At 43.1% G+C, this 15,417-nt stretch overlaps 1 protein-coding gene across 4 annotated transcripts in view; it reads right to left on the reverse strand.

Annotated features, from left to right (window-relative positions):
• The window catches only part of KCNAB3 (potassium voltage-gated channel subfamily A regulatory beta subunit 3), a 185,285-nt gene that overhangs the window by 71,905 nt on the left and 97,963 nt on the right, over positions 1-15,417 (reverse strand). For all 4 annotated transcript variants that reach the window (XM_073622923.1, XM_073622924.1, XM_073622922.1 and 1 more), the window contains exon 2: positions 5,691-5,734. In XM_073622923.1, the coding sequence (XP_073479024.1) occupies positions 5,691-5,734 (44 nt within the window). The remainder of the gene's footprint in view (positions 1-5,690; positions 5,735-15,417) is intronic.

Below are 15,417 nucleotides of genomic sequence, written 5' to 3' on the forward strand. Positions count from 1 at the left end.
TGGGACATATGGCTTTCTTTCAACAATGGCTTTCTTCTTGTCACTCTTCCATAAAGGGCAAATTTGTAGAGAGCACGACTAAATGTTGTCCTGTGGACAGATTCTCCTACCTGAGCTGTGGATCTCTGCAGCTCCTCCAGAGTTACCATGGGCCTCTTGGCTGCTTCTCTGATGAATGCTCTTCTTGCCCGGCCTGTCAGTTTAGGTGGACGACCATGTCTTGGTAGGTTTGCAGTTGTGCCATACTCTTTCCATTTTCGGATAATGGATTGAACAGTGCTCCATGAGATGTTCAACACTTGGGATATTTTTTACAACCTAACCCTGCTTTAAACTTCTCCATGATTTTATCTCTGACCTGTCTGGTGTGTTCCTTGGCCTTCATGATGCTGTTTGTTCACTAAGGTTCTCTAACAACCCTCTGAGGACTTTACAGAACAGCTGTTTTTGTACTGAGATTAAATCACACACAGGTGGACTCTATTTACTAATTAGATGAATTCTGAAGGCAATTGGCTCCACTAGATTTTAGTTAGAGGTATCAGAGTAAAGGGGGCTGAAATGCACGCCACACTTTTCAGATAATTATTTGTAAAAAAAATTGAAAACCATTTATCATTTTCCTAACACTTCACAATTATGTGTCACTTTGTGTTGGTGTATCACATAAAATCCCAATACAATACATTTAAATTTTTGGTTCTAACATAACAAAATGTGGAAAATTTCAAGGGGTATCAATACTTTTTTCAGGGCACTGTAACCACACCTGTAACTTGCCCTCAGTCTATCACCATGCCTGTAGGATGTTCTCAGTCTACAGCCACACCTGTAACATGTCTTCAGTCTATCATCATGCTTGTAGGAAGTTCTCAGTCTACAACTACACCTGTAGCAGCATGTCCTCTGCCTATAACCATGCTTGTAGTATGCCCCCAGTCTTTACCCACACCTATGGCATTGTGTCCCCAGTCTGTTACCCTGTTTCCCTGAAAAGAAGACCTAGCGTGATTGTCGGTGATGGCTGCAATATAAGCCCTACCCCCCAAATAAGCCCTACCCTGTTTCCCCGAAAATAAGCCCTACCCTGAAAATAAGACCTACAAGGACTTTAACTAGGGCTTATTTGGTGGGTAGGGCTTATATTGCAGCCATCACTGACAATCACGCTAGGTCTTTTTTTCAGGGAAACAGGGTACTACACCTTCAGCAGCATGTCCTCCATCTACAACTACACCAGTAGCATGTCCTTAATCCATATACGTTCCTGTCCACTCATTAATTGTATGTGTAGCTAGTCCTAAGTCTATATTAACACTTCTAGCAGCATGTTCTAATTTATAACTACACCCATAGTTTGTCCTTTGTACATAACCCCATCTGTAACATATCCTTAGTCCAAAACTATGCCTGTAGCATGTCCTCAATCTATGACCACACCTGCAGAATGTCCTCAGTCCATAGTTACACCTGTAGTTGCATGTCCCCAGTCTACAATCACATTTGTAGCAGTATGTACCAGTCTACAATTACACTTGTAGCACTATGTCCCCGTCTACAATCACACTAGTAGCAGCATGTCCCCAGTCTATAACCACACCTGTAGCAGCATATTCCCAATCTACATTCACACTTGTAGCAGCATGTCCCCAGTCTACATTCCCACTTGTAGTTGCATGTCTGCAGTCTACAATCACACCTGTAGCAGCATGTACCCAGTATTTAACCACACTTGCAGTAGCATATCCCCAGTCTATATTCACACTTGTAGTTGCATATCCCCAGTCTACAACCACACTTGTAGCAGCATGTGCCCAGTCTATAACGACATTTGTAGCAGCATATTCCTAGTCTACATTCACACTTGTAGCAGCATGTATCCAGTCTACATTCACACTTGTAGCAGCATATACCCAGTCTACATTCACACCTATAGCAGCATGTCCTCAGTTTACATTCACACCTATAGCAGCATGTCCTCAGTTTACATTCACACCTATAGCAGCATGTCCTCAGTCTATAACCACACATGTCGCTGCATGTCTCCACTCTACAGTCATACCTATAGCAGCATGTCCTCAACCCCACTTGTAGTTGCGTGTCCCCAGTCTACAATCACACATGTATCACAATGTCCTTAGTCTATAACCACACCTGGAGCAGCATATCCCCAGTCTGAAACCACACTTATAGCAGCATTTTCCCAGTTTAAAACCACACTTGTAGCAGCATGTCCCAGCAATGTGAAGATGTAGGAAGAAGGAAAGAGGAGAAACTAGCTTGAGATGGGACCCCGATGGTGGGGTGGTTCAGGTAGTTAGGATGCACCAAACAAATACTGTTGCACATAAGTGTGATGTCCGGGTGATCTAGTGTTCAAAGGATAATTTCTCAGGCCTTGCTTCCCTCCAGGATAGGGGTATCCTAGCAGTCAATAGAAGAGTAAAGAACAGAGGACGCACCGGCCTTGTGCATTATCCTTAGTAAATTTATTGATAAAAACAGATAAAAATCTACTCACAAACATGTGAAAAAAATTTGCTTAAAATAAGTCACCTAGTCATGGCAATCGGTCTAGGTATCGACAGTCTCCAGATGGTGAAGGAGAGAACATCAGGACCACTGCTGGCTGATGCGTTTCGAAGGGATACCTTCTTCCTCAGAGCCTCCAGGGTAGCAAGGCACCCCTGGGTAGCAAGGCTACTATTCTATGGTCCTCAGTCATGGCATGGGGCTGGTACTAGGGACACAACCTGCAACCACGGAGAGGCAAGCCCTTGCGAGGGTACTGGAGTGGCTCCCTTTCTAGCCTTTAGGCACAATCTATAAGAAGCTGTAGAGTGTCAATAAGAACTGGTGGGTGGACTAGTGTTCTGTACAGTCTCTCCCAAACTTTCTCCGATTCGGTGCTGAGACAAGGTAGTCACTAGCAGGAAAAATGATAAAAGATTTTCCCTTCTGTCCTGGGGCCCTTCATTCTCTGACCATCTCCTGGAGCTTGTCCCAAGTCTTTGACCAGCTCCTATATTATGCCTCCAGTTTTTGATAATCTCCTGTAGCATGTCCCCAATTAAGAAAAAGAAACACAGCGCCTCTAAGTGCAGTATTGGTAAACCATTTAATGATAAGTCAAAAGTGAAACTACTCACAAAGGGAGCATAAACACAAGCATGATAGTAATCCTGCAGCAAAATCTGGGGGTGGTTTTCCCCCAAACGTCTGCGCCTCTGAAGTGCAGCTGACAGCTTGTGCAGGTGGATTCCAGCATTCACAGCCTATGAGAACAGCAGGGAACACAGGGGCGATCGGAGCTTATGTCACTTATGGGTGCAGGGTGAGAGGAGGTGGCTTCGCGTTCGGAGCATGCTTGCTCCTTCATCGAAGGATTACTATCATGCTTGTGTTTATGCTCCCTTTGTGAGTAGTTTCACTTTTGACTTATCATTAAATGGTTTACCAATACTGCACTTAGAGGCGCTGTGTTTCTTTTCCTTTGTTGCATTGCAGAGACTGCGTCTAGCTCTTCACACTGGCTGCCCTTAGTGCTGGTACATGGATTCTTCTCCCTCTTCATCTTAGAGACTGTTGCTATGGACTTTGTCCCTCCTATTGAGAGACTCTTTTAATCACATTTATTTGATCTGTGTACACGTCCAGGGTCTCTCCTCAAACGAGCGCTGAGTTTATTTTTTGTCTGTATGTCCCCAATTTACTGACCTTATCCTGCAGTATGTCCCAAATCTCTCTGACCTTCTCCTGTAGCATGTCCTCAGTCTTTGACCATCTCTTATAGCATGTCCCCATTCTTTGACAATTACCTGTAGCATGTCCCCATCCTCTGACCATCTCCTGTATTATGTCCCAAGTCTCTGACCATCTCCTATAGCATATCCTCAGTCCCTGACCATCTCTTATTGCATGTCCCCATTCTCAGACAGTTACCTGTACCATGTCCCCAGCCTCTGGCCATCTCCTGTAATATATTCACAATCTCTGACCATCTCCTGTAGTATGTCCCTAATCTCTCAACATCTCTTCCAGCATGCCACAAGCCTCTAACCATCTTCTGTAATATGTTCCCAGTCTCTGATCATTACCTGTAGCGTGACCCCAGTTTCTGAAAATTGTCTGTGTGTTACATAAACTAAATATTATATGTGAAACCCCTGAGGGATGTCAAAGAACCCCTATATCTATTAAGTTGTACAACCATGTTTAAATACATTTTTGTGAATAGGATTAGCTTAGAGCGAAACTTCACTCAAATTCACATATGGATCTCACTTCAATCGACATTGACTATTTTGAATCCTTATGTTGCTAGCCTTAGTAAACAGATAGAAAGCTATATCATATTTCTTTGTTTTAAACTTTTTTTTGTTTAAATTTCTTCAGTTATTTCTTGGTTTCCAGGTCTGGAAAAAGATGTCATGCGTCCCAGGAGTCTTCAGGAATGGAGGAGGGACTTTCTCAGCTAAGCGCACCCTCCTGCCTGCATGCCTGAGCTAAGGGCAGATGGATTCCAGGAAGCAAATGCTACCTGAATCATCTGCCCTTTCTAAAGGTAGCTGCGGTCAGAAATGTTTTTCACATTGGTTTCTCAGCAAAATAAAGCATGGAGACATGGATGGATGGGTGAGTTTGCTTTGAGTATTAAAAATTAATGAAAGGCTAAGTTCACCTTTTGGAGCATGTAGAAGGATTAATGTTCTGTATAGTCTGAACTGTCTCTGACTCTGTGCCGAAACAAGGTGGACACTGGCAGAAAAATTGATAAATAGATAAAAGATGTTCCCTTCTGTTGTGGAGGCCCTCATTCTCTGACCATCTCCTGTAGCATGTCCCCGGTCTTTGACCAGCATTTATATAATGCACCGATCTCTGATAATCCCCTGTAGCATGTCCCCAGTTTACTGACCTTGTAGACTCTGTAGTGTATCCCAAATCTCTCTAACCTTCTCCCGTAGCATGTCCCCAGTTTACTGACCTTGTAGACTCTGTAGTGTGTGTATCCCAAATCTCTCTAACCTTCTCCCGTAGCATGTCCCCAGTTTATTGACCTTGTAGACTTTGTAGTGTATCCCAAATCTTTCTAACCTTCTCCCGTAGCATGTCCCCAGTTTACTGACCTTGTAGACTTTGTAGTGTATCCCAAATCTTTCTAACCTTCTCCCGTAGCATGTCCCCAGTTTATTGACCTTGTAGACTTTGTAGTGTATCCCAAATCTCTCTAACCTTCTCCCGTAGCATGTCCCCAGTTTATTGACCTTGTAGACTTTGTAGCGTATCCCAAATCTTTCTAACCTTCTCCCGTAGCATGTCCCCAGTTTACTGACCTTGTAGACTCTGTAGTGTATCCCAAATCTCTCTAACCTTCTCCCATAGCATGTCCCCAGTTTACTGACCTTGTAGACTCTATAGTGTATCCCAAATCTCTATAACCTTCTCCCGTAGCATGTCCCCAGTTTACTGACCTTGTAGACTCTGTAGTGTATCCCAAATCCCTATAACATTCTCTTGTAGCATGTCTGTGTAATTAGATGTATGAGATGCCAGCCTTCCTGTAGACACAAGACTTTTTTGCCTAGGCAACATATAAGATGCTATATATATACATTACTATATATATATATAAAGAGAAAAAGAAAGAAACAGAGATGGAGGAAGTGACCGATTAAAGACTCACTTACCCAGTCCAAGACAAGATACACGTAATCCAGATTTCCCCAGATTCCTGTTAGAAGGAAAAAAAGAAAAAATATTTGAAGATAATTTTTGACAGAACTGAGTTTAGTATTATGTATTTGGTTGATACAGTATTATACTAGTTTGAATTTTATGACCTTTACTAATTTTTTCTTCTTTTTTTTTTTACCCCTTAAAAAAATGACAGAACATAGCTGACCTGTATTTTAAGGGCTTGCCTTCCTTCACTAAGGAGCTACTGGCCAAAAAAAAAAATCCACATTAGGTGTCATGACATGTAATGTACAAATGATGCATGAACACCAAAAACAGTAGTGCCCAGCCGGCAAGGTGTACAAGAGAGATGCGACCCCACGCTTTCCCTTCCTAACCCCTCCCTAACGCTACTACTGTCCCTAACAGATAGAGTACCTGTCCCTACTCTTCCAGCTCGCAAAATGCCCTCCAAGCCTGGGAGCCAGGGCCTTAAATAGGCTCTGCCTGACCCAAGATGGCAGCTCAAGTCACACGAGGCTGCAGCATCCAATTTGATCACTTCTCCAGTGGCCCAGGAAACTATAGAGGAACCATGTTCCTCCTGACTTCCTCTCTAGCTGCAGTGCTGCTGTGGAATAGAGCCACCTGCAGGGGAGAAAGTAGGTTGCACCTGCCTATAAGTATACATAACCAACACATGAAGTGGGGGAGAGAACTCTCAGCCCCTCTATAAGCTCCAACTCACAAGGGTCTTTCTCTCGACATGCCCATTGACTAAATCAAGTGGTGAGGTTTGGACAGAAGGGTAAGTATAAGCAATAGGGGCCACCCATATAGTCTACAGTCTATAGTCTAGTGAACCCAGCCTAAAGGATAACCCCAGGAGAACTATAGAATCCACCAATGGGGAACCCTAGTATTTTTATTGGTAGTAGACAGACATAAGGTATTTCTGTTTTCACGTCTGATATCCTGTAGTTTCAGCACCAAAAACAAATGTTAGGAACTAAAAACTTGTTCTTAATCTATAACTCATAAAAAACTGTAACCTTTTCTCCAATGTCTCAGTTCTCCCCTTCAGGAAATCCTAAAGTAGATGTAAACTCAATCACTGAAATCTCCTATAAGCTTTAAAATTATTTAAAAAGTAATTTTCCATATTTTTTTAAACATGGCTAAATGTATGTGAGACAACCTCCAGACAATTGAGTTCAGATGTTTCCCATTTGGAGAAGACCCTTTTCTGTCCCATCATGACTGTGCCCCTGTTCACAAAGCCAGCTCCATAAAGACATGGATGGGTGAGTTTGGTGTGGAGAAACTTGGGTGACCTATACAGAGCCCTGACCTAAACCCGATAGAACACCTTTGTGATTAATTAGAATGCTGATTGTGAGTAAGATCTTCTCATCCAACCGCAGTACCTGACCTCACATGGGGTCATATGAGATGTACAACAACCTCGTATATGTATGATGATCAGAGGCAGTGTTCATTTTGTAGAGTAGGCGATCCACTGAAAACTAATTTATTCAGGGAAGCCTATCCCACCTAAGAACCGTACCCGAGCCACCTCCATCAGATCATCCCCCGTAGCTATTACCTTTTTTACCATCTACCCCCTTCCTTTAGATCAGGGGTCTCCAAACATTCTAGGCAAAGGGCCAGTTTACTGTCCTTCAGACTTTAGGAGGGCCGGAATGTGACCATTGAGAGTAGAAAATTCCTCAGACTTGGTCATCAGAGGTGGTAAAAAAATTCCATAAAACAATTACATAATACCGCCTGTAGAAGAAACAGTGCCTCATCATTGGTATTAGTGGGAAGAATAATTTCCATGTTAGTGTCAGTGGGAGGAATGGTGTCCCATCATTGGTATTAGTGGCAGGAATAGTACCCCATCCTTGGTATCAGTGAGAGGAATAGTGCCCTATCATTGGTATTAGTGGGACTAGTAGTGCCCCATGAAGAATAATCCCCATCATTGGTGTCAGTGCGAAGAATTGTGCCCCAATGATGGTGTAAGTGGATGGGATAGTGCCCCATTGTTGGTGTCAGTGGGAGATATAGTGCCTTGTATCAGTGGAAGGAATAGTGGATCAAGGGCCGGATAAAGGCAAGCAAAGGGCCACATTCGGCCCCCGGGCCGCAGTTTGGAGACCACTGCTTTAGTTTGTAAGCGCCATGAGCAGGGCCCTCCCATCCCTTCTGTATTGCACTGTATTGTAATTGTACTGCCCCCCCCCCTACATTGTAATATGCTGCGCAAACTGTTGGCGCTATATAAATCCTGTATGATAATAATAATAAAACGAAAATATTTTTATCGATTAAATTAACACTGGTACTGGAGATTTTAGTCAACTAAAATACGACTAAAACTAAAACAATTCAAATGACTAAGATACGACTAAGAGAAAACTAACTAATTGGGACTTTATATGAGGACATTTAAAGAAATGTGCCTCCATCCCCAGAATGTATACAAAAAAAAAGTCCCAAACCCCTTTTTTCCTTTTTTTATAAGATAAGACTAAAACTAAAATGGCAGTCAAAAGACTATGACTAAAACTAAATTTGACGTCAAAATTAACACTGGGCAGAAGTCCACAAATTTTTGGCTTTTTATCTGTTTATAATATGATATAATAATAATAATAATAATAATAATAATAATAATAATAATAATAATAATAAAAATAAATAATAATAGAAATTATTATTTTTATTGTTGTTGTTATAATCATTATTATCATCAGTGCTTCTGTATTGTCATCATTCTGCATTTACTCGCTCACAGCGCAGATCTTCACGCTGGTACGTTTTGATATGTAACTAATGATAATATTCCTGCCAGAACCATGAACTGGTTTATGATGAATGTCCCTCATAAGCTGGCACAGATCTACCAAGGTCTCTCTCCCGGGGAGTACAGATCGGAATGTTCCGAGCCTCCTTGATACATAAATGGTACAGAAATCATTACAAGTCTAGACTGGGGAAGATGAGAGCCAGCGAACATCAGCATAAAATGCAAGAAAAGCACAGAAAAGTTTGGTTGTTTAATAAATCCCTATATCTCTCTAATAGACCATTGGTCATTTGTCAAGCTATCATAAGAAAAAAATTAAAGCTGAAGTTTAATCTGCTTATATTTCGCCTCCCTCCATCCTCATTAACTCGCTAATTAAATGTTTAAATAAAACCTTTCCATCTTCATTACATACCTTATTTTAGACTCAGTGATGTGTCATCTCTGGGTCTCTGTGCTTCTCTGTGCAATGTAGGCAGATCGTGGCTGGTGGGAGAGGCTGGCAGAGTCTGTACATAGCTTCCTGAAAACATCACAGTACTCTGCCTCAGTATTTCCTCCCTATTACATCTGAGCAGCCCATGTGACTATAGAGTCACACATGTGGGTTTATACACAGTGGTAAATGACAGCCATAGGCATGAACAAGGAGGGTGCCAGGTGTGCCTGGGCACACCCTAATCACCCCATGCACTAGCGCTATCCAGTGTATCATCAAGTGTACAGAAGTGTGCGGGGCAAATGGGACCCAAGGGAAGGGGAACCCACTGTGCCCTGCCACGCACTACACACCCAGAGTAATCCATATCTCTCTTACCCCCCTCACACCCCCCTCTCTCTCTTACCCCTTCTCACCCTCCCCTCTCTCTTACCCCCCTCACCCTCCCCTCTCTCTTACCCCCCTCACCCTCCCCTCTCTCTTACCCCCCCTCACCCACCCCTCTCTCTTACCCCCCTCACCCTACCCTCTCTCTTACTCCCCTCACCCTCCCCTCTCTCTCACCCCCTACACCCTCCCCTCTCTCTTACCCCCCCACCCTCCCCTCTCTCTCACCCTCTCTCTCTCTTACCTCCTCTCACCCTCCCTCAACCTCCCCTCTCTCTTACTCCCCTTACCCTCCCCAGTCCCTTACCCCCTCTAACCCTTCCCTCTCTATCAACCCCCTATCTCTCTTACCCTCTCTCACCCTCCCCTCTCTCTTGCCCCCTCTCTCTCTTACCCCCTCTCACCCTCCCATCTCTCTCACCCCCTCTCTTTCGCCCCCTCTCTTTTACCCCCTATCACCCTCCCCTCTCTCTCTTTTACCCCATCTCACCCTCCCCTCTCTCTTACCCCCCTCGTTCTCCCCTCTCTCTTTCCCCCTCTCACCCTCCCACCTCTCTCAGCCTCCTCTCCCTATTACCCCCTCTCATTCTCCCCTCTCTATCATCCCCCTCTCTCTCTTACCCCCTCTCACCCTCCCTTCTCTCTTACCCCCCCTCTCCCCCCTCTCTCTTACCCCCCTTACCCTCCCCAGTCCCTTACTCTTACCCCCTGTCACCCTCCCCTCTCTCTCACCCCCTCTCACCCTCCCCTCTCTCTTACCCCCTTATCCCCCTCTATCTTTCCCCTTCTCTCTCACCCCCTCTCTCGTCCCCTCTCTCTTACCCCCTCACCCCCCTCTCTCACCCCTTCTCTCTCTTTCACCCTCCCCTCTCTTACCCCCTTACCCCCCTCTATCTTTCCCCTTCTCTCTCACCCCCCTCTCTCGTCCCCTCTCTCTTACCCCCTCACCCCCCTCTCTCGCCCCCTCTCTCTTACCCCCTCACCCCCCTCTCTCACCCCTTCTCTCTCTTTCACCCCCCCCTCTCCCTCTGACCAATTCTGCCATAGCATGTAAAATGTATTAGAACATTAAAAAAAACTATTTAAAATAGTATGTATGTCTGAATATATATATATATACACATACACACACACACACACACACATACCCAGATGCATGTGTTTGAGTTGCAATGCAATAGACCGCACACACCTATGATGACACTCCCTCCCTCCTTGTCCATGTCCACTAACCAGCTAAACACAATAGGGGTGGGATATTACATGTAGATTAGCGGAGGCTTCACCTCCCCCTTATTCTAAAACACAGACTGGAGGAAAGTGAAAAAGCCTGTGCCTGGCAGAAATCCGCCCACACCATGTTATTTCCACAAAATAATAAAGATTTGATTTTAAATATATATTTGTATAACAATTTAAATCAGTTTATTTGTATTATTTATTTATTTTTACTTTGTATTCCAAAGGCTTTTTTTTTTTTTTTACCATGTGACCAGCAGCAGAGGACTAGAAGCTCCTCCTACTTATGCTGGGTCATGTGACAGCTGAATATCGATTGGGAAAAAGGAACTTCGTTTTTTTTAAATTAAAATAATTACAGTGCCATCATCCACATACAGAAATAGAGGGGACATTGTACGTTTAACAGTGTGTGTTTAGTATCACTTTAAGTAATTACAATGCCTGTCTAATTTTTTTAGATCATTTTCTCTTTCTACAACAATAGCAACAGTACGCCAATGACAGGACATCCTTAAACACTTATCCCTCTGCTCATGCAAATGAATTTCTGTTTTTCCAAAGGTCTACAATACATAGAGCCTTTATCTTTAGTGATGTTCTTGCACATGTAAGCACTATGGGGGAAGGGGCTCCTTTCAGAAACAAATAGCGAGGAAGGAAAATGACCTAAAGTGTCAACATTGATTGCTTAGCAGATTCTGCATTGAGAGCTCAGCCCAGTGGTAGTACAAATGGTCATTGCTAAGGAGAGAAATGTCCCACCACTCTATCTCTATGGGGACACCCCTGGTATAGGGACATTAGGTGACTCCTGTCTGCAGCTCTTCCCTCACGCTATGGCTTAAGCTGCCCATAGAATTTCCAACATCTTTGGAAAATTTATACGAAAATTCTCAGAACATTTGAATGTCAATCTGATCTAGGAATTAATGGACGAATTAATGAAAACCAAAATATACTGTTATGTACACACGACCGGACTTTCCAGCAGAAAAGGTCCGACGGAATCATTCCGTCGGACATTCCGATCGTGTGTGGGCTTCATCAGACTTTTTCTTTCGAAAATTCTGACGGACCTAGAAATGGAACATGTTTCAAATCTTTCCGACGGACTCAATTCCCATCGGGAAAACCGCTTGTCTGTATGCTATTCCGACGGACCAAAAATGACACAAGGGCAGCTATTGGCTACTGGCTATTGAACTTCATTTTTCTAGTCCCGCCGTACGTCAGACTTTGGTGTGACCGTGTGTAGGCAAGTCCGTTTCAGCAGAACTCCGTCGGAACTCCGTCAGAAAGACCGTCAGAGTCTACTCTGACGGAACGTCCGGTTGTGGGTACGCGACATAAGAAATTAGTTAATTAAAGCAAAAATTTCCATCCTACTCCTTTGAATTTTCGCATCACTGCGGTCAAAAATGAACATCAATTTGACCCCACTAATAATCAGAAAAACAAAAAAAACTTTTAGAGAATAATTTTTCTAAGAATTTTCATTTGAAATTCTACCCATCCATGGGCAGTTTTAACCTAGCCATTTGTAACCAGGGTCCTGTGAGATCATAGGGTTCCTCCAGAAATTACTAGGGGTTCAGTGGGCTGTGGCTGATTGACTGATGATGCCTGAATAGTTCTGGGGTCAATGCCACTGGGTAGAGCCAGCTGTGCCTCGTAGACATGGCTGCCAATAAAAATTGTCAATTCACATGTTTTTTAATATTCTTTACATTTTTTACCCAAATTTTGATTTTTTGAGGCTGTGTTTTTATGAATATGAAGTGTCGGTGATGTCACTGGTCTCTTGAGATTGGATGAGCTGTGTTCTCAAGGATATGAATTGTTGGTGATGTCACCGGTCTCTAGTGATTGGACGGGGTGTGTTCTCATGAATATGAAGTGTCTGTGATGTCACTGCTCTCTAGTGATTGGACGGGCTGTGTTCTCATGAATATGAAGTGTTGGTGATGTCACTGCTCTCTAGTGATTGGACGGGCTCTGTTCTCATGAATATGAAATGTTATTTATTTATTTGTTACAGGTTGTGTTGGGAATGCCACTGGTCTCTAGAGATTGGATTACATAAATAGGAAGTTTCAATGGTGTCACTGGTCTCTAGTGATTGGACAGGCTGTGTTCTCATGACCATGAAGTTTTATTTATTTATTTATTTGTTACAGGTTGTGTTGGGGATGTCACTGGTCTCTAGAGATTAGATTACATAAATAGGAAGTGTCAATGGTGTCACTGGTCTCTAGTGATTGGACAGGCTGTGTTCTCATGACCATGAAGTGTTGGTGATGTCACTGGTCTTTAGTGATTGGACAGGCTGTGTTTTTATGAACATAAAGTGTTGGTGATGTCACTGGTCTTTAGTGATTGGACAGGCTGTGTTCTCATGACCATGAAGTGTTGGTGACGTCACTGATCTATTTATTGTACTGACAGCCTAATGTAAAATGTAAGAAGTTTTATAGTGTGTCATTTTATTATTTAATTTTTTATAGCGGCAGACTGGCAGCATTAATTCATGACTGACTCTTCTTTAAACTTGATATATGTTTAATAGATTTACTAAATTGAATCTGAGTCATAAAATATTCATTGACTGCATATTTATTTAGCACAGACAAGGGATCGGATATGTGTACATCATCCTAGAGGCTTCAGTTCTACATTCTGTCCTATCATTCAGGGTCTTTGATCTTCCACACACACACCTCAGGAATGTTGTTTTATCTGATATTTCAGTTCTCAATAATCAGGTGAAGTCTCTACTTGGTTAAACCTTGAGCTCTATAAAACCTTCTATAAACAAATGTTTAAGGACCCTAAACAATAGCAAATTAATTGTCAAAGCCCCAGATTACTTTCAATCATATGTTTGTTGTGGGTTCACCCTAATGAGGAACCATTTCTTCTAATGAACGGGTAAAGGAGTACTTTTTACTGTATGGTGCACAACATGTTCACTCTACCCATAGGTCTCCATCCACCCTCACGAATGTATTGCCAGTTCTAAAAAGAGATTGTTTTTTGTAATCAACATTAAGTCCAAATAAGACTACTTGAGGTGGGACTACTGGACCAATCGCTCACTAACCAAGTTAGAAGGGGTTGGCAGGAGACCTCTACAAGTGGATGAATGCCACTGCCAGACTCATCCGCCTTACCAACCGTTCAGTGTCAATCCCTCCATTGGCTTCCCATTGCCCAACGAATAAAATTCAAAACACTAACAATAACATACAAAGCCATTCACAATTAAGCCCCAAGCTACATCACCAATCTTATCTACAAATATCACCCAAACCATCCTCTCCGCTCCTCCCACGACCTTCTGCTATCTAGCTCCCTTGTCTCCTCCTCCCATGCTCGTCTCCAGGACTTCTCCAGAGCCTCTACAATCCTCTGGAACTCACTACCCCATTCTGTCCGGCTATCTCCAACTCTGTCCACTCTTAGGCGATCCATGAAAACTCATCTCTTCAGGGTGGCCTATCCTGCCTCCAGCTAACAACAGAATCTTCTACTCCTCTCATGAGTTCATCCCTCGCAGTCCCCTAACTTTTGTTTCACCAGACCCTCCCTCTTAGATTGTAAGCTTGCAGGAGCAGGGCTCCTCTAACCCTCTTGTTTTGAATTGTACTGTTGGTGTAGTGTCTCTCTGCATTGTAAAGCGCTGCGCAAACTGTTGGCGCTATATAAATCCTGTATAATAATAATACATATCTGAAGCAAAGGTGAAAAAGGATTAGCATTCTAATATAGAAGTAGAATGGTAGGCCTTCCAAAGGATCTAAGGTATGTCTTAGCCCTTTTTCAGTTATATCTCAACACTATCTCAGATATAGCTCAGTACTATCTCAGCACTATCTCAGGTATATCTCAGTACTATATCAGGTATATTTCAACACTCTCTTGGGCATCACTCAGCACCATCTCAGGTATATCTCTGTACAATCTTGGGTTTATTTCAGTGTCAATATCAATATCAAGTGTATCTAAGCTACAGTATAGCTTAGCAATAATTTATCACGATATCAGGTAAATCTCAATACTTTTGTGGGTATATCTTGGGTTTGTCTCAGCACTACCCCAAATATATCTTAGGTGTATTTTATCCCGATGTCATTACATATCTTGACACTATCTCAGGATTATCTCAACACAATCTTGGTACTATTTCAGGTATGTCCCAGCACAATCTCAGGTATATCTCTGTACTATCTCAAGTATACGTCAACACTACCCAAGGTATATGCTAGCTCAGGTATATCTCAACATTATCTCTGGTATATCTGTATTATCTTAGGTATAGCTCAACACTATCTCATATATATCTCAGCACTATCTTAACACTATCTCAGGTGTATATCCCAGCACCTCATGTACTATCTCATGTATATCTTGGGGATATTACTGCACTATCTTAGGTATATATCTGTACTCATCTCAGGTATACATACACTCAGCGACAGGGGTGTTGCTAGGTGGCAAAAAGACTAGGGGCTTCAGCCCGAAGTCCAAGGTCGGCACAGTGGGGGGGGGGGGGGTGTTTCCAGTGGCACTGGGTTTTTTGGCTGGGCGGAGCGGGGGGTAAGCTCACTTGCTGGTTGTTGCCGGGCTTACCAGTGCCCATCAATGCTGACCACTAAACTGACCTACCTACCTGACATACACACTGACCTACCTACCTGAAATACACACACTAACCTACCTGACATACATACACTGACCTATCTGACACACACTGACCTACCTGACCCACACTGACCTACCTGACCCACACTGACCTACCTGACCCACACTGACCTACCTGATCTACACTGACCTACCTGAAACACACTGACCTACA

This window comes from Aquarana catesbeiana, linkage group LG03 (genome assembly GCF_042186555.1).
Source record: "Aquarana catesbeiana isolate 2022-GZ linkage group LG03, ASM4218655v1, whole genome shotgun sequence".
Classification (NCBI taxonomy): domain Eukaryota; kingdom Metazoa; phylum Chordata; class Amphibia; order Anura; family Ranidae; genus Aquarana; species Aquarana catesbeiana.